A 19736-nucleotide genomic window follows, 5' to 3' on the forward strand; every position below is an offset into this window, starting at 1 on the left:
TACTGGGCGACGTCAGTAACTGACAAACCTGTAAAATTGCACGAAACACAAATAGTGCAGTACAACCAGCTTGACCGGGTTGAGATTCAGGATCTCAACTAGCACCCAAAAGCGTGACAAGAGACTTCATCCACTGACCGAGGTTATCACAAGGACACAATGAAACTAGCACTCACAAGCTGACGAGAGACTTCATCCACTGACCGAGGTTATCACAAGGACACAATGAAAACTAGCACTCAAACTAGAAATCAAAGAGCGTGACAGTAGAATCATCCCTCAGCCGACTCAGAATACCAGAAACAAAGAGCGTGACAGTAGAATCATCCCTCATCCGGGCGGTCACAAGGACACAATGAATGCTAGTAGCGTGACAATCCAGTATAACCGCTCCATTTGTATCCCGCGCAATCCCGCAGATATGCCCGTCATTGACATCACTCAGCACACTTTGTAGATAGGTGGGGGCAGTGAGGCCTCGTCATCCTGGTTTTCGTGTTCCGTATGAGGGCGTGTAGAGGGCAGAATTTCCTGACCGACTCTTTGTCTGACATCCTCGACACATGACCGGCGAAGGAGAGCTGACGCTTTCGGACATTAGTTTTGTTCCAGCAAACGTTGAAATTCGACAGAGAAATCGGCCCTGAAAAATAAAACGGGTTAAAACCTGAAAAATAGAACGGATTAATGAACACTGAACAGTACAGGACAGCACAGAGACAAACAGTAACACATAAAACATAAAGACGTCGTTCCTCAGGAAGCAGGAACAGGAGCAGGAGCGGGAGCGCAGCGAAAATCGCCAGGAGGAGAATCCACGGTAGCATGTTCACAGTGTGAGTAAGCTGAGGTGAATGGTATATGCTTGTGTACACCGTGGTCAGCCGGTGACGTGTTCAATAGCGCGTATGAATGCTATCAACAACTCTGAAAAACCGCAATTGTGTCTCTATTGTTGAATGGATTTACATTATGAAAGGTTCCACCGCCGGGTTGAATACGCGCCAGTAGTCAGCTGAACAATATAGTGGAGGAACTTTAATAAGGCCATGAAATAAATTACTCGATTCCAACAGAGATAACTAACTCACACCATGCACGAGGAAAGCGGTCTATTTGAGTCATCGGGGGAAACCCACTAATACCATGTATTCACGATTAATCATCATTCAAACTGTTATCACGCTCGCTGTTGTAATGTGGTCACATTTCTCTGGTGAAATTAATCCCTTAAGTTCCTAATCTTTGTTTCTTGGTGACATAATGTACGTTCGATATTGACCCTCTCCATCAATGACTCTCGCCTTTCTTTCCTGCCACCTGAAATAATAAAAAGAAAGTATTTCTTAGTGGTTAATTACCTCGGACGGTCAAACATTCACAGAGTTACCCTTTCATCAGTTGTGCCACGTTTAAATATAATACATTATAATGTTCCCTTAAAGAGCACATGCCATCATTCGTGGCTTGTCTTTTTAAACCACATTGTTTGAAAGAACACAATCAATGAACACTAACTGAGCAATTTTTTAAAAAATTTTAAAAAGTTTTATATACTTTGTAAGCTATTTTATATTGCATGTGGGTCATGTGACCAGCTCTGACCAATCAGCTAGAAATGGTGAAGCATGTTGGCAATTTGCGTAAGGTTCCCGATGTTGGTGCAGGGCTCTGATCGATACTTGGTATCGTGAATGATGTGACAACCCACAAGGGGTGTCCTTGGTTCAAACCTGGTAAAATGCCATTGGAATAGATGTCCTGTTTCCTCGTTCTTCTTCACTCTACCCAAGACTCATATCATAACTCTTCTGGTTTACAATCACATTTTTATTGAAACAAATATTTAATATTTTAATTTACAATTGTATCATACACGGTCACGCGGTATTTTCCATGTTTTCTTTACATGTATTTTATTTAATATATGTACAACAATGTTGATAGCCGATTAAATTATTCCGCCTTAAACTCAAGTTCAATGCAGAAAAATCAAGTCTTATTCCTAATAAAATGTAATGGTTCAAATTGAAAACTTTTAAGTTCATTAGTCTGGAATAATTTCATACAACAAATATGAACGATATTTTCAGATATTAACAATAAACACATTGTCATCAATTCACGGCAGTAGAAGTCTCTGATTCAAATTGTTGCCAAAATTACGAGACCCTATCTATCGCTGTTTATAGCAAACATTTACTCACAAAAACAACATCACTACAGCATCCACAAACACATCTAAAATATCTCAACCATAAAAACAACTCGTTAAGAAATGTTAACTACACTGGCAATTGCAACCTCAATTCGTAATGAAAATCACGTTGCAGCTGTTTAAATTGTCAGTGCAATTTTCAGAGGTTGTAATTATTTGTTTATTTCTCTAGCACAGTAAGTAAATTATCTGCTCAAATCGGATGTTTACGGGCCACAAAAGAGTGACATTCGAGCCAGACACGATAGAACAGTTGATCGGATCTGACTTGAGCGGAGTCTACTGTACCATCAACCAGGATCCAGTTCCACGGATGAGAAGTTGAAGTAAGAATTAATTGATTATCAATGAGTTAACTTACAAATCTTAACTCGAAACTATAGAACTGAATCCTGGTCTATAAACATCTTGAATACTCTTACAAACAAACAGCAAAATATTAAATTTCTCCTAAGATATTTGTGTTAATGATTTAAATCAAACTAATCTAACGTAATACAAATATTTGGTATGCAATCATGTTAGACCAGCCATAGTGAGGCTGGTGGAAACAGCCCTGATTAGTGCAGAAATCAAATAGTCAGAATATGGTGCACGCTTTTCAGTTGTAACGTCTTAAAACGATGAATAAATTTTACAATTTACGTACATTTCAAATCACTAAAACTTCAAAGATTTATTAATATACACAAGAAGTAAAGTTTATCTCAAGAAACGTTAAAATGCTGTGAATGATTACTCAATAGACGACCCGTATTCACATGTCATGTGAATCATTACTCGATAGACGACCCGTATTCACATGTCATGTGAATCATTACTCGATAGACGACCCGTATTCACATGTCATGTATCACAGGAATGTGAGGTCTAGTGATTTCTTTCGCTCGTTCAGGGGTACCCTAAATAAACAATAATACAGAAATACATCAATTCTTAGACAGATATCTCATTTGTATTTCATTTGTTAATACAGGGGAGTCTCCTTACAATGAACTTAAGGGTAGCGGAAAATCTGTTATTTGTAACCGATAGTTGAGTGAATCTTAAACTTTTGGACAATCCTGATTTTGTTATATTGGACACATTGATTATCCGCCAAGATTTTGAATCCATTATTACAAACGTTTCCTTCATTATCAATCAAAATGATGTTGAATTATCCACCATCCTTTAAGACATCGGTCCCAAACAGTTGCAGATTTACAGTTCATTATATCTAGGAGGTTTCATTGCTGTAACCTACCTACCTGTGGTGAGATGATCGGAACATTGGCACTAGTATTGATTACATCAGGATTGTTGAGCAGTATAGGAATGTTACTAGCTGTTTCATCTTTCTGCGGTAGAGGTGCGTGTAACACACATTTAGGAGCGTCAGACGGAGTAGAATGCGTCAGTGCCGTTATATTCTTCTCGTCTTCTGATTCAATTGTTACAACTGTTTGATAAAAGAAAAAAACAAAAATTTGTGTTAATATTCAGTGTGATGTACTATGAAACCAGACTGGGAGATATATCTAACAGGGTGGTTCATAAAGTACATAGCGCTACAGAATCTACAGATGAAGACATTTAAACTACACGACATACAAACATCTATCCAAACACCTCCTGCACACTAGAAAGTCAGGTTTCTTACAGGCAATCTAAACTATTCAGTCTTAATCACTGATTTGTTTAGTATCGCGGCCGGATCAGGACCGTAGAAATGCAGATATTACCTGTAGACTCACATGAAGGTGTAGAAGGTAAAGGTGTGGATGGTTGAGGCTCTTGCTGTATAGGAGAGGACGATGTGTCCTGGGTTGAGGTTTTCACTGGAATTGCTGGAAACAATCGAATCAACGATCACATTGTGCACGAATTCATTACACAATACAAGAGAGGAAATACAGACCATAGGGAATTATCATAATACATACCTTTTTGATGTGGTTTAAAAACTTCTTCTTTGAGATTAGGTAAAAACGTATCGATACGATCCCACGTCAATTTCCATAGTTTCGACTCATCGGGATCTCTCAATTCGAATATACCAGCTGTATCCATCACTAGTAACATATTCTTCAGCGATTCAGGGATAGCTTCGTACTAAAAATCACAGTTCAATATTCATCTTATGAATCTATCGAATTTATATATTGACATCGACAAAATGGAATCGGTTTTCTAAAACGAACCAATAAATCGCTATTATCGGCGTGCATGTATTTATCCATGAATTCTAGAATCGTCAACCAGAGGGCGGTGAACGTCGACAGCGACAGAAGCGGCGATAAATGCTGCAGAAAAACCTATAAAATAGAAAAGCAAGTTTTTTGTTACATGAAATAAATTAGATTTACAGTAGATTTACACTTTATCCAAATTAATAGTCCGAACTACGAGAAATCTGGATACTTGATATTCATTTATTAACGGACTATAAAACTATATTTGGATTAAACCGATTTGAATGAAGCTGGTTTGACTGTGAAATCAAAATCAATAGATTATTGCTTACTTTACAGAGTAGAGTAGAAGCTCTCATTCTTGTTTCCTCGACCCCAGTTGGATCTTGAAGATTGAAATTGTTTAACAGTTTTGCGAGAAGCGGAAACATCACTTTATTGAAACACGATTCCCATTCGATCGCCGATAACGTCTGCAAATCGTGTACGAGCAGCGCCCTCTGTAAGTAAGTTAAAGCCTGACTTCTTACTTGTCTCCGTGTGTCGCAGCACAATCGAGCAATTCCTGAAATACATAAAATGTATTCAATATTTGAAGAGTTTTAGAGAACCTGGTGTCAAATTAAACCGAAGTGAAAATAGGTAGTATTTGTACGTTAACTGATTCTATTAGAAATCACAAGCTTTCACTGCTAGCGCTGAGTAGCTTCAGCGGGTAAAATGAAAAATCAAGTTAACTTTCATCACAGTACTTCCTGTTTTCATATTGACTGTGTATTTGAACTGGTTGATACTAACCCTGTAGTAGTGGACACCAACACTGAGCCCACAGTGTACTAGTACCAGCATCAATACTACCATTATTAGATTCATCAGCCCATGAACTAAATATCGCAGCTGCTCGAGTGTGTAATGTATGCATCAGGTCCAATAACTACAAAATCATCATCAATGAAAATCAGTTAAATGTGAAACCCGGTCGAGAACTGTGGAACTGGGTCGCAAACTGTGGAACTATGTCCAGAACTGTGGAACTATGTACAGTGGAACTAGGTGCAGAACTGTGAAACTATGTCCAGAACTGTGGAACTATGTCTAGAACTGTGGAACTATGTCTAGAACTGTGGAACTGGGTCGCAAACTGTGGAACTATGTCCAGAACTGTGGAACTATGAAAAGTGGAACTAGGTGCAGAACTGTGAAACTATGTCCAGAACTGTGGAACTATGTCCAGAACTGTGGAACTATGTCCAGAACTGTGGAACTATGTCCAGAACTGTGGAACTATGTCCAGAACTGTGGTGTTGTTGAATAAGACATACATACTTGAATAGATAACGAATGATATCCACCAGTGACTGTTTCCGGATCAGTTTCATCGTCCGATGTTTGCTGTTGTTGTTGTTGTAAATGACTAGGTGAAGAACGCGATCGTTTCATATTCTTACGGTGTTTCTTATCTTTAGATTTATTACTCACAGTTCGACTCGCTGTACTCAAACCTACGCATATACAAATACATACACACACTTACTGACGAGGTATAGAATATCTAAGATCAGTTGCAGTTCTAAATCAGAGGGTCAGTTTACAGTTACGAGTTAAGATTTGACTCAAAGAGTCAAAGGATAGAGAATAAACTAATTTGACTCAACAGTAAACTGGGTCAGTCACTGCAAAATTGGTTAGAGTTAACTGGTGGACATAAAATATGTCCTTATGGTGATTATGCAATTTTCCACTACATAACTGGTAAAGTTTAACCGACTTTTAATCTACATGTTTCCCGGCGAGTAAAACGTTAAGAATAATACGTACCTCCGTTGAGTCCGGCCTCGACGAACGTACGAATACAATGAACGCAACTCTCGAAGTTATGAGGAGTAACGTGAGCTGCGTCTCGTACGAGGAACGCGAGGGTCTCACATGATTTCATCAATGATTTCATATCGTGATGTTTGATCTCTTCGTTCAGAGCGATGTTATACTGGTTGTTGCTTTGATGAGATTTTTTTGTATTTTGCGTCGACGATGTTTGCGATTGATTGGCAGACGACGTTGATGATGATGTCATTGACTGCTCAGAATCCTGTTTATTCACCTTTAAATGAAATAACAACAATTTTAATAAACATTGATGGAAAACTCACTCTGTTTGTGGAATCGCAACCTTACCGCATTATGCACCGTAATAAATGACATAAGCGACCGGTGTCCACCGGCAAATTGCTAATTCAGACTGGTATAATGATAATACACAAAATCCCACAATTGAAAAGAGTCGGAAAAGGTTTGATAAAGCGAAAGGTTTATTTTCACCGTTTCGAATATATCCTAACAGTATTCCTGAAAACGACTATTATGATTAAGTCAAAACATCGAAAATATATCATTTACAAAAGCAAATCTTTTCGGACTCTTTCTGAGAGTTGGATTTTAATGCATATTGACTCAGCTTTTAGTTAAAGTCCCGGAATACCTACCAGTAGCCAACTGCCGCCATCAGGAGCAGGTCTAACATTGAGTTGTGTATTTGTACGATGTCTATTGCTCGGTTCATACAGTTCACTATCACTAGTATACCCCCGATCACTTTCACAATCACCGTGAGTTTGTAATTCACTATCGCTCTGAGCTCCTGAATAAACAATATTTACATTCAGCACACAATCTTTATTCATAGTTCCAGTTCCATGGTTCCTGGTTCACATTGGACTCGAAAGGTTTAAGAGAATTCTATCAATTAATAAACCCATTTCTAATTGTTAATCTTATCTTGTTTAAATTTTTGTGAGTTTTGTGATTGTGTAAATGTAAAGCTCCTTTTAAGAAATAGTTATGATAATCAAATGAATTAAACTTCACTGAGACATGTGAGTCCTATAATTTGAGAAATGTTGAAATTGTCCCAAGATTTGTTCCTACCTGCATCGGATAAAGTTTCCTGTACGATTGAGTCGGACATTTCTTGTTGTAGTAATGGCGGTGGGCTGGCTCCAGCTCCGGCTACCTCTAACAGTGTAAATAACGTATACCAGTCGTCAGATGAATGTATGTTAGCCGCGTTCGTACGTAATAATTCATGCAAACCGTACGATAACTGACGACAAACGCTGTAAACAACACCTCCTTTTATCATTAATAACATCCGTAAAGACGTGAGAACCTGAAAATACAAAACACAAATTAGGTTTCAGTCAATTGTATTCGAGTTTGAATATTGGAAATCTACTTGTGTTCTCCATATGCTGGAACTTTAAAGGAGCAGCATTGATTGCTAAGTGAATGACATCATGGTTGATGAAGTATCAAGGCTTTCGATACCCAAAAAATACAGAAAATTAAGCTTAATTTTGGTGTAATCTTGATATATTTAAAAGCAATTATCAGCATTAATAGAATATTGACATCAATTATGGTAGAGGGGGATATGAAAATGAAAGGGATGGCCCCCTCTTAAACCTGAGATTATTCACCTGTATTGAATTCAACATCTTCAGATAAATTAGAGACAGTATTCATAATCAGTACCTGTGAGGCTATTATCAGCATTAATAGAATATTGACATCAATTATGGTAGAGGGGGATATGAACATGAAAGGGGTGGCTAATTTTCAGCGGGGGGATATGAAAATGAAAGGGGTGGCCCCCCTCTAAAACCTGAGCTTATTCACCTTTAATGAATTCAACATATGCTCAGATAAATTAGAGACAGTATTTATAATGAGTACCTGTGAGGCTATTTCTTCACGACGTAGCAGTCTGATAGCGATACGTAGCAGACCGACGACTGTTCGTTCGATAAGAAACGTCGGTTCACTCGCATTGACTAGAACGTTATAGAAATGATCACGAATTGATTGCCAAATAGGACTCACTCGATCTCTACAAATAAACAAACAGATTACAAATCATTCTTAATAACCGGACGTCAAAGCTGAATGAATGATTGAATAGTTTTAGTCACCTGTTTTGTAAAACAACTCTGATCAACAATTCCAAATAAAATACCGAAGCATCTTCGTCGAATGTTGTTCCCCCGAGCGAGTCGTGATGAGCTATATGACCTTGAGCGGCGAACAGTAGAGCCTGAATCATAAATAAACGTTACAGAAATGAGTTATTCCTATCGCTCTGGTAGGAATATCCATCTATTCATCATTGTTCGTACCTTAACGAGTTCTTGTAAAGAATCAATACGTAGGAATTTAGTATCGATTATAAGCTGTTCTAAATGACATTCACGTATACAATTGTGAGCTTGTTTAATCGCTTCTTGATCTTCGGGACTCGGACCTCTCTGATTCGCCGGTTCAGACAGAGCGAAATACGAATAAAACGAACTGAACACACCGGACTCGGCTCTGAATGAGACAATAACATTAAATATTCAAATCATAGAATAGATTATTTCATTTTGATTAAATTTACGCAGTGAAACTCACTGAAATTCAACTGTACTAATAAACATACCTGGAGGCGGGTACCTCTTCTCTTATTAATGAAACTCTTCCGGTCGGATCAATAAAATCTTCCACTTCGACCAGTATTTTAGGCAGTAGTTTAGCTCTGTACAACTGCAGCAGACAATCGAGAATATTCTTCCAACCTTCTCGTAGTATGTCGCCGTGACGATGAGCCAGACCGAACACCGTTTTCGCCGCTAACTGTGCTTTTTGATTATTTCCGAACGTGACCGGTATATTCTCCGGAGACTGTCGATAAAATAAACGTGAAACGATAAATAAATCCTCGCTGAATCGATTGAATTACTAATGATAATGATTCAAACATACCTCAGCGTTACTGAGTAGAGTAGTGAATTTACACAACGATATCACGAGATTGTCAAATACATCGCTGAGTCCATAGTGAGCAGAGATCATAGCACATTTCCTACATATCAATTCATTAAAACATGATACAGCTTGATACAGCGCGAAGCAGAATGAGGGAGCATGATTTAGCTTGATACAGCCAGATACAGCTCGGTAAAGCATAGAGTGAATTCTCGAATATATCAATCACTAGTTGTCATTCAACTTACCTAAAACCGGAGATTGCCTTTTGTATAATCGTCTCATCCATACTTTTATCAAATACAAAAGACAAAGCAGCGACAGTCGGACCCCAAATCAATGTGAATAGATCGTGATCAAATGATCCATTTGGGGCATGGATGAATATCCCTTCTTTACTGGTTCCACGTCTTAACAGCACCTTTAATCATTACAAAATATTCATCAACTCATAGTCACATTTATAGAAATACAGAACTATAACCCTAGACTAAATACATGCATCACTGCTTACCTTCCATAGATAGTTCTCTTTTACCAGTCCAGTCTGTTCTGCTGGCATTACTATTTCATCAGTCCTAAAACATGATCGCAGCAATTTAATTGAATATGAAAACAGAGCATGGATTTCATTTCAATCCCTGAAATACCCGTGCTAGACTGAAACTGACCTTATTGCTGCATAGATTTCATCGAGCATTTCACCATCAAAATCAACCCCACCATTGACACCTTTTACATTCCGCTTAAATTGCTGAAATATCGAAACATCTCACGATAAAAAGACTGATAAATTTCCGACAAATAACCACCTAGAAATATGCAGGTTATTACAGATATTAGCTAATCCAAAATTCCCTAATTTTCCTTGTCGAAAATTCCCTACATTAGATATCTTCAGTGATACCGATACCTCTGTTCCTTATCGAGAATTTCCTAATCCTTGTGCCACTTGTCACAAGACGTCAAAAATTCAAATTCCCTTGAATTGACAATAGAAATTAGAATTTTCTTGAAGATCTATAATTTCCTATAAATTTTCCTTATCAAGAGGTTCCTTGTGCCACTTGTCACCAGCAATGTCGCCGAAAACTCAGTTCCCTTATTGACAACAAAAAGAGTCCGAATTCTGTAATTTTCTCATGGATAGTAACTTACGTGAACTGTCATTGGTATATTTTGTTTTTTAACGTTGTGATTGTGTTGATCGACGTTCAACATGATGACAGCGTACGCGAGAGTGAACGCGGCATCGACGTTCGCGAACGGTTCTCCGTTACTACGGTGCCAATGTTCGGCGAAATGTTCCATCAGATACGATATAACCGGAGCTTCCCCTGGCAAGCGGAACGATTCGAGATATAATCGCAAAGCTTCATCGACTCGCAGATCCTCGAACATGAAAGACCTATAAAAACAGACAGTCGTCAGTCAGAGCAGTGAAAACGATCAGTGTACAGTATACTGTACTTGCCTCGGATGTTGCAGGACCAATAAAGTCTCTGCGAGGTATGTGAATTTCGGGGCAGTCAGGGATAGATTGTTATCATGTAAAATGTGTAATATGTCAAGCAGCGAACGTGATAATCAGAGGCAATTGACTCAGGGGTAAACAATGGATTGTTATCATGTAGAATTTGTAATATATTGTCAATTGACTCTGGGGTAAATACAGTCTACTGTAGCTGATTACTGATATTGACTCCGGGGTAAATACAGTCTACTGTAGCTGATTACTGATATTGACTCCGGGGTAAATACAGTCTACTGTAGCTGATTACTGATATTGACTCCGGGGTAAATACAGTCTACTGTAGCTGATTACTGATATTGACTCCGGGGTAAATACAGTCTACTGTAGCTGATTACTGATATTGACTCCGGGGTAAATACAGTCTACTGTAGCTGATTACTGATATTGACTCCGGGGTAAATACAGTCTACTGTAGCTGATTACTGATATTGACTCCGGGGTAAATACAGTCTACTGTAGCTGATTACTGATATTGACTCCGGGGTAAATACAGTCTACTGTAGCTGATTACTGATATTGACTCCGGGGTAAATACAGTCTACTGTAGCTGATTACTGATATTGACTCCGGGGTAAATACAGTCTACTGTAGCTGATTACTGATATTGACTCCGGGGTAAATACAGTCTACTGTAGCTGATTACTGATATTGACTCCGGGTAAATACAGTCTACTGTAGCTGATTACTGATATTGACTCCGGGGTAAATACAGTCTACTGTAGCTGATTACTGATATTGACTCCGGGGTAAATACAGACTACTGTAGCTGATTACTGATATTGACTCCGGGGTAAATACAGTCTACTGTAGCTGATTACTGATATTGATATTGATGATGAAACTTACTTCACAAAAGCCTCTAGAACCTCCTTATTTTTCTTACTGCTGATATATTCTCCGATCATTTTCTTGTCGAGTTTCGGATTTTCCTTTAAGAATGTGACGATCTCTCCGGGAATCAGAGGAGTCGATAATAACCCGTTATCCTGTAGGAACGCGATACCCTTCGCCGGTTTCACGTTGAACTGCTCCGAACCGGTTTGTAACAGCTATGAATAAAACGATGTAATGTTTTAAAACAGTCGTGAATTTCTCAGAAGAAAATGAAATTCCTGATTTTCAGACGAACCTTCTTCTTGCGTTTAATCGCGGCTATTTCTTCCTCGGTCGGAATTTTCAAAGATACTTTCATTCTATTCGGTCGAATCGTTGGACCTTTTTTCGAAGTTTTCGATGAATCGTTGCAATCATCGAGTTCCTTCCCGAGGGATGTGGCAGTTTTCTGTCCTACGGCGTACCCGGATACAGGTGGTGGCGGGGGTGTCGTGTCGTAATCTGTGTAAGATTCCTCTTTTTGCTCTGTCATGAAATAGACAAGAAACTGGTTTAGTTTGCGATCAGGATCCAGTTCCACAGTTGTGAGTTAGAGTTAACTCTGAGTTAAAATTAGTTCATTCTCAATGAGTTAACTCAGGGTCAAATTTTAACTCCGAACTGTGGAACTGGACCCAGACTACTTAGAATTTGAGGCCATTTTTAAGTGAGAAGTATCTATCAATTTACCTTCTCCGTTCTCTAAAGCGAATTTGACCGTTGAAGTTTTATCAGACTCTGAGTCGTTAAGTTTAGTAGCGTTCAGTATTCGACTGTGGCAATGTTGTTCTATACTATCAATAACCGTAAGTAAAGCGTCCAATGAAAGCAAGTGAGTTGTGTATAATCCGGACACAGGAAACGCATTCTACATAAATAAATCAATATCATTATTATTTCATTCATTTTCAATATTTCAGGTAAAGTTCAGGACCAGCAGTTTTGAGTAAGAGTTTTTTCAATGTCGACTGTGGATTAATGTGACACTAACCTTTGAAAGTAATTTCGTTAAATCTTCGAATAAATTCGAACAGAAAATATCACAGTCATAATTGAGATAAAGTTCAGTAACGAGTCCGGGAATTCTCCACAGTTGAACGACTGATTCTAAAGCTATTTCTCTCTGTTCAAACGATATTCGCGGAGATTCAGACACTATAATATCCATCAACTTCGTCAGATAATGCTGTAAACAGAAACATCCATATTAAAGCGCATTTTAGACCCTCGACCAAACAAAAATTCCCTGATTTTATTTTAAGATATCTTCAATGGGGGCTCTTTCTTTTCAAGAGGTTCTTTGCACCACTGATCACCAGCAAGAACAAGACACCAAAATAAAATTCCCTGATTTTCAAGAAAAGAGTCAGAATTCCTTGATTTCAGTACAGGGAAAAAAATTCATCCAGAATTTTCTGATCTCCCTGATCTGTGAGAGCCCTGGAGTTTTATCGAGACAACCCCAAATAATTTGTTCGTTTTAAAGAAATAAATCGTACCTCTTGTTGAAATTTGAGGTGGCTACGTTGTGACTCAAACAGTAGAAAACACACTCTGAGAGCGCCGTTAAATAAAGACAATCGTTCTGAATGAAGGAGCTGAAAATAGGAGGACAAATAACATATTTCAAAAACAGTTTTTGACTGATGAATTCATCTGACAATATACGGAGTATTTGATATTTACCGAATAGAGATTTCTGCATAATTCATCTTTAACGAGACTCAGTAATGAGTTAAACTGTCCGATATAATCAGCGCCAGATTCCAGTCCAACCGTTAATAGATGTAAACCCATGTGTATCATGATGTCGTTGTTATGGCGATCGATAGGATTGATTAACGATATTAGGAAACGGAATAATTCGCGTACACACGGCAGTCCATACGGTATCAGCGGCGCTCCTGAAAATAGCTCATAGTTATTGGTCACGAGAACATACTGTATATTCCAGCCAATAAGCCGATTTTTACCCCTAAATAATCATGATCCACTGAAAGGATAGTCAAAATCATATCAGGGACGTGTAGAAACGGTGGGATCCTGTTATTATCGTATCCTTAGAAAACGGTTCTTTTTTTCTCACCTTCTTTTTGAAATTGTTGCGGTGTAAATCGGACTCCGCGTGGATTCACGAAGTCCGAGTCTTGAATCGACGAGGCAGCGTCGGAGTGAATCGATTCCTGATCATCACCGATCTCAGACGGACAGCTCACCTCTGAATTCAACTCTGTTTCACTATTACTCGGCTACAATAAACACAGCCTCAGATAAACATCAAATAGAAGAAATTCTTTCTAAATTGTTAAAAGCCCAAAGATATTTTTCTAACCTTCAGAGTAGAATTTGAATCATCCGCGATACTTAACGAAATGACATCACATTTTTCATCCGCTGTTTGTTCTGTGTCTTGCTCATCGTTGACCAGTTGACCGGGTTGTTGACCGGTATCGATGTTTCTATCGTCCGGTTCATCGCCCCCGGTCATTTCATCCGTACAAACAATCGTGACGTCAGACGACACCGGGCAGCTCGCTTCAGATTCCGTTTCGTGTTCCTCCTCGTAACGCTCCTAAAAAATATCATCAGTTCATTTTCAACATTGATGATCAGATTTATTCACAGAAAAGTTTATGATAAATCAGGACAATCTGTCGAACCTGAGTCAGATATAAGAAGAAAATTGAGCATGATACCTATGGGTTTGGATTATGGTAACAAAAGTGTACCCTATTTCAACTTCTGTCTGATATTGGCGCCTTTTTCACAGTTCTCAGTGAAAACATTTGAAATGCAGAAATTTTAGCGCCAAAATCAAATGATGAACCTAATGAAATGTTTGAGCGGCTCACCTGAAAACTCTCCTGTATATCGACCATGTTTTTAGTAGCGGAAGGTGCTACCGGTGTCGTAGCTATCACTGGTTCTGATACACTATCTTCGATATCTTCAACAATTTCACCAGTTGAACTGCCGTCTGCCGCTGGTCGTCCTGTCGAGTCGTCTTTCAGTTGTTTTTGATGCGCACGTTTATGATGAGGTTTCGGAGAACGTTTTTTCTTTTCGCGACGAGCGGCGTCCATACCTCCAGCTCTCATCTTCAACTACACAAACAAAATACACATTTACTGATCATTTCACATGATTTGCTCGGTTACAGTTAACTAGTGGATAAATGTCATAGTGACCTTTGAATCAACCACCAGTTAACCAACCAATTTCACACGATTTGCACTGATGGAAACAGTCACTCAGGTGGTTACAGTTATCCAGTGGATAAATGCCTTAGTGACTATTGAATCAACTGCAGACCCTGGTCGAAAAAATTACCTTTTTCGTCAGATTATGCACCCATTTGTTATCCTCTTTAAATTGGGGCAGTCTAGAAAATAATAACTGCACCATATCCATCAATGTGTGTTCAGCTGACTTACGCAATAACTCTGAAATAAAAACATTCCACACTTGAGATTTCAATGTGCTCCACGGAGACAATTTATCCGGAAATGACTTTTTGATTCAGAATTTTCTCGGGGAAGGACACAATACGTCATTACTCACCGCTGAGTCTCATCTCAAAACAAATTCGAAAACATGACTGCATTATTTCACAAACCGATTCATTCGTTAGTTTCGCGCCGGCCGGTGTCAACAGTAACGTTCGTAAAACCTATACGTGCAAATTCATTATAGAAATTATCTTAAAACCAGTGAAATAGGGGCGCCACCTGTAGACATATCGATGAACTATACTCACGTGTAAGATCTTCATAAGCACGACCTCGTCTGAACCGGGATCAGTGCCGACGAACCGAGCGTGGGTGACGGCGTCAGCGATGTTTTCAATAGCTGCCGTTGATGAATCATACGTCGGTTCTAAAAACAAAACGAACAAACGTCATTTAAATTCAGTTTCATCGATCAGAGTTCTTACAGATTCCCTGATTGAATTATTAGATATCCTTGTGCCACTTGCCACCAGCAAGAACAAGACGCCAAAGATTCAAATTCTCTGACTTTCAAGAAAAGAGTCAGATTTCTTTGATTTTCCGATTCGGAATTCCCTGATTTTCCGTGATGTCCCTGATCTTTAAGAACCATATGATTCATATTTTCATTCCGATTTAATCGCAATACACGATGACTTACCTACTAAACCGTATGAGAGGAATTTATTCACTGAAGTCAAAGCCAGACCAGTTATCGGTCCAGTTGTATCTTCAGAACGAATTACATCCAAAAATGGACTGAGAAATACATTCGGTTCGATTTCATCTAATTCTGGAAAATAAAATCAAATATTTTGAGAATCTATCACCCAGATACATTAAAACCACTGCATCAGAGGCATGGATCTTACAAAGCCAACCCAACGGACAGAGAAATTTAGTGGAACGCTTTGCAGTTTGGATCTGTTCGCTAAACTCACTTACTGTTTATTCATCATCATTTGGTTGTATTAAAATTTACATTTTCCATATACATACTACATTATATCTGTTTGCGATGAATTAAATTTGAGAATCAAATGAATAGTGAATAAAAATACTAATTGAATTATCATCCATCAAATCAAAATAATATCATCATCATCTAAACTAAATTAACGGGATAAAAATCGACGTAAAACGATAGTTTGTAGTAAAACTCCTGATGAGGTGATGGGTGTAAGGGAACCTCAGTCAATACAGGCTACTCGACTGTGCTCTAGTATCTACAGATAGATATAGCAGGGACTAATATCTCTCGTGCGCTGCTTAAATCACTTACCAAATTTAGAGATAAAGAATTTGCGTGCTGGCAACAACATACAAACAAACAAAGAAGAGAACGGAAAATAAAACTCTTTCAACTCAGATGAAGAGAGTTCTTCAGTTCGAAAACAATGTTAGTAAGAAAATAAAGCGGAAAAGATATAAAGTAATTAATGAAAGTTAAGTAGGTATGATATATGAGTATATAGAGATGAATACTGCACCCTGATTTAGTCTTACCTGATAAATTATTGAGTATATCCTTCAGTTGAGAGAAAGCGTTTAATAATGGATCCTGTTCATCATCCTGAAAACACACATGAAATCATTAATAAAACATCTAAATACCGACTCTCCTCCCTCCGCATGTGTCACCTTCAGCTTAATGAGAAAATTGAATTTTATCAATTACCTGATGACTATGCGCTGACCATCTGGACGTTCTTCTCATCGCCGTGACGACCAGATTTATTTCACCCTGGATAATGTACACACCATTTTTTGGAGGCGCCATTTTAACCGGTGTGTACTGAAAAATAAAACAACACACAGTGAGTGACGGCTGAAATTCACATGCTATCAACCCATATTATTGTGAAGAAATTGAAGAGAAAATTTGAAATGATGAAAATGAACGTCTAGAATCTAAGATGACGAAGATGACTTGCTGAGAAATGCACTGAATGTGACGACATGAAATAGATCATAAACAACTATTAACATCGCGAGTTGATCATTTCTCTTCAATTATCGGGGGAGCAACTACCCCCTGACCCCCGCTGGCCGTGCCAATACAATTGTTAGTATTTTAAATATTCTAATACTAGACAAACCATCGTGCAATAATTAACCTACTGAACCTACGACCTGGTGCCTAGTATATATTTTATTCTGTAAACCACAATTTCAGTAAAATGGATGAAATGTTGTGATCTTTATTCTCAAGACGAGATCGATAGTTTTGAGCACGGTCCTGCAACTAAAATTGTGGTTATTTGTTTATTTAAGTTGGATTTACGAAATTACCAATCATCAATATTGACTGTGACTGACAAAGTATCAAACGAGTTAAGTGGAGACATACCGACCGGTATGGACACCGTGTTAACAGGGATTGAACATGTAGCCTATTATATAATAATTTCTATAGTCTGAGAATTATGAGACACACAAAAATTAGTAGATTAAGTATTATGTATTATATACGGGTATACATTATATATGAACCTTCATTTAATAGATATAAACGCAAAATATATTGTCCTGTTTTATAGAGGATTACTAGGTCTATAACCCGCTATTGGAGTAGACCGCTCTGTTGTGTTTACTATGGAATATATGGGATTGGAATCCCCCGTATAAGTGGAGGGGTGGTGGGTGGAAACGTGCAAATACATGACAGTTATATATACGTGACTACAATTCAAAAATATGACGAACATCTTACGTTTAAATATCAAAGTGGCTTTTTTTACGTCTCCCGGCAGAACTTCTCACCAAGGCCCTTCTTAGTCTTAGGCCCTGCCTACATCTTTGTCAATAAGGCAGCTTTTTGAACCGCAGAAAATAAGGGGTTAAAGTTTAGGGTCTAGAGGGATTAGGGCCAAGAGTAAGGTTTCTTAGGGTTAAGGTAAGGTTAATATACGTCTTTACGGAGTTAGTACTTTGGTCGAGTACTAGGCTATAATAGAATAATGCTAAGGGTCTGGCATCTGGCCTAATAAGCTCTGGTGGTAAGAGCGCTACAACACAAGCACTGCAGTGACCAAACCCTGATTTTGGTGGTTATTTCTCAGAAGTATGACGCATGACTGACATATGATGCGCCGGGAAAGACTTTAAAATACGTTAAGTGAATTGTTAGGACGGGAGACGTAAATATAAAAAGTTCGTTATAAAATATTCATCAATCATAAAAACAAAACATTGACAACAAAAAAAATATATCAGAATCTTTCAATGTATGAAACTTTTCAGGGTTGAAATCAAAAGAACGATATTTTTCCGAATGATGATGAATTTTGGTTTTAGCTTCATTTGAGAGATTCTGTTCAATTCTGTTTTTAACTGTCAACAAACATACCAACATCTTGTTGATCATTTCTTCTACAAAAAATCAATTGAATTAAACAATAAGGCTGTAGTAATAATGAAGTGACTGCCGAAGTCTGCGCTGCTATACCCCCTCCCCAAGATTTTGCTTCCCTTGTTTCAAACCGTATAACTAGGGATATTTTACTAGAATCTACATTTCTGATAATATATCATTTTATCAGGATGTGTTTTTCTGGAAGGTGGGACGGGGAAGGACGGGGGGTTACCCGAGGGATATGCCGATAAGCCGTTTGGAAGTGATTATATTAACACCACAAACTCCTATGACGATATTTAATAATTTCCTGTCGTGATTATTGTTATCTAGTGGACCTGACGTTATTATTCTTACGCCGGTGATATCGAAGGCCTTCAACAGATGATAGCCTAAATACTCTCTTTGCTTGCTCTTGTTTAAAATATATAGAGGAAGGAGTTTCACCTACCACAAACACGACACACTGACTCTGACTGCTATATAAACTGCTGCTGCTGCTGCTGCTGTCACCAGTGTTAGTAGTATGTCAGTGATTTAGGCCTATATTTAGTCTTTCCTCGCTCTATTTTACTAGTCTTTTTGCGACGACACAGACAGGACGAATAGTGTCCACAATCCGGTATCAATCTTCTTTTTAAAACAGTCTATTTTCTTGTTGTTAAGATAAACCCTGCTATAGTTTTAATGCTTCATCGTAATAGCTAACGGGCTAGGGTTTTAAATTCCTCCACTGATTCATGACATTTTATCATCGTTCAACAGCTGTCAAAATTGACGTGACGTGGTGCGCATGTGCATGTTTCCATCAGTTTCCGGGTTGGTGGCAGCACTGTAGTGAACGGGTGGCTCCGAGCGAAAATATACCCACAGCGCACTTACCTCAGTGTATGTGGGTTCGAGTCCTGACTAGAATCATTTTAATTGATAATGAAGCGTACCGTGGCCTTTTAGACTATGTTTGTATGTAATCTCGCGTATCTATTCATTTACTCAGTACTCCCTCTTACGTTGGTGTATTGAAACTGTCTTCTAAATCACTGACTGAAGACAATGAAAACTCAAGTATTGAAAAGATCTGTGGCCCCGGTTGCTCAGTTCAATTCCAGTTGTTACCACTTAACGACTTGTTAGAATCCTAACGAGTCGTTACATGAGATAAACAACCTACCCATACACAAATAAGGGCCTTTATAAATAGCACCGATACCACAACATCATCAGTTACATGAGCAAGTGCCGCTGCGCCAAGATGTTGTGTACTTTATGTCTCCACTGCTCTTATTTTCTAAAG

General features: G+C 38.4%; 1 protein-coding gene across 2 annotated transcripts; it reads right to left on the bottom strand.

Annotated features, from left to right (window-relative positions):
- Positions 1–1869: 1869 nt before the first annotated feature.
- LOC141903543 (Golgi-specific brefeldin A-resistance guanine nucleotide exchange factor 1-like) lies at positions 1870–19194 on the bottom strand. 2 transcript variants are annotated; one of them, XM_074791685.1, is made up of 37 exons: positions 18894–19194; positions 16766–16882; positions 16594–16660; positions 16370–16396; positions 15749–15880; positions 15357–15475; positions 15161–15269; positions 14930–15042; positions 14452–14703; positions 13932–14171; positions 13686–13848; positions 13286–13503; positions 13099–13197; positions 12591–12785; positions 12290–12467; positions 11856–12085; positions 11573–11775; positions 10351–10600; positions 9864–9946; positions 9707–9770; positions 9441–9613; positions 9190–9289; positions 8867–9108; positions 8565–8757; positions 8361–8482; positions 8125–8278; positions 7318–7558; positions 6876–7030; positions 6211–6493; positions 5719–5894; positions 5191–5326; positions 4725–4957; positions 4402–4515; positions 4144–4312; positions 3943–4047; positions 3469–3659; positions 1870–3120 (listed from the first exon to the last, which is right to left on the bottom strand). In XM_074791685.1, exons 2-37 carry the CDS (start codon positions 16865–16867, stop codon positions 3058–3060), a joined length of 5694 nt encoding a protein of 1897 aa, XP_074647786.1. In that variant the 5' UTR covers positions 16868–16882; positions 18894–19194; the 3' UTR covers positions 1870–3057. The 2 variants fall into 2 exon arrangements, with proteins under 2 accessions (XP_074647786.1, XP_074647787.1); XM_074791686.1 differs by lacking the exon at positions 16370–16396.
- Positions 19195–19736: the final 542 nt, after the last annotated feature.

The sequence above is a fragment of the Tubulanus polymorphus genome, chromosome 4, assembly GCF_964204645.1.
Source record: "Tubulanus polymorphus chromosome 4, tnTubPoly1.2, whole genome shotgun sequence".
NCBI classification, from domain to species: Eukaryota; Metazoa; Nemertea; class Palaeonemertea; order Tubulaniformes; family Tubulanidae; genus Tubulanus; species Tubulanus polymorphus.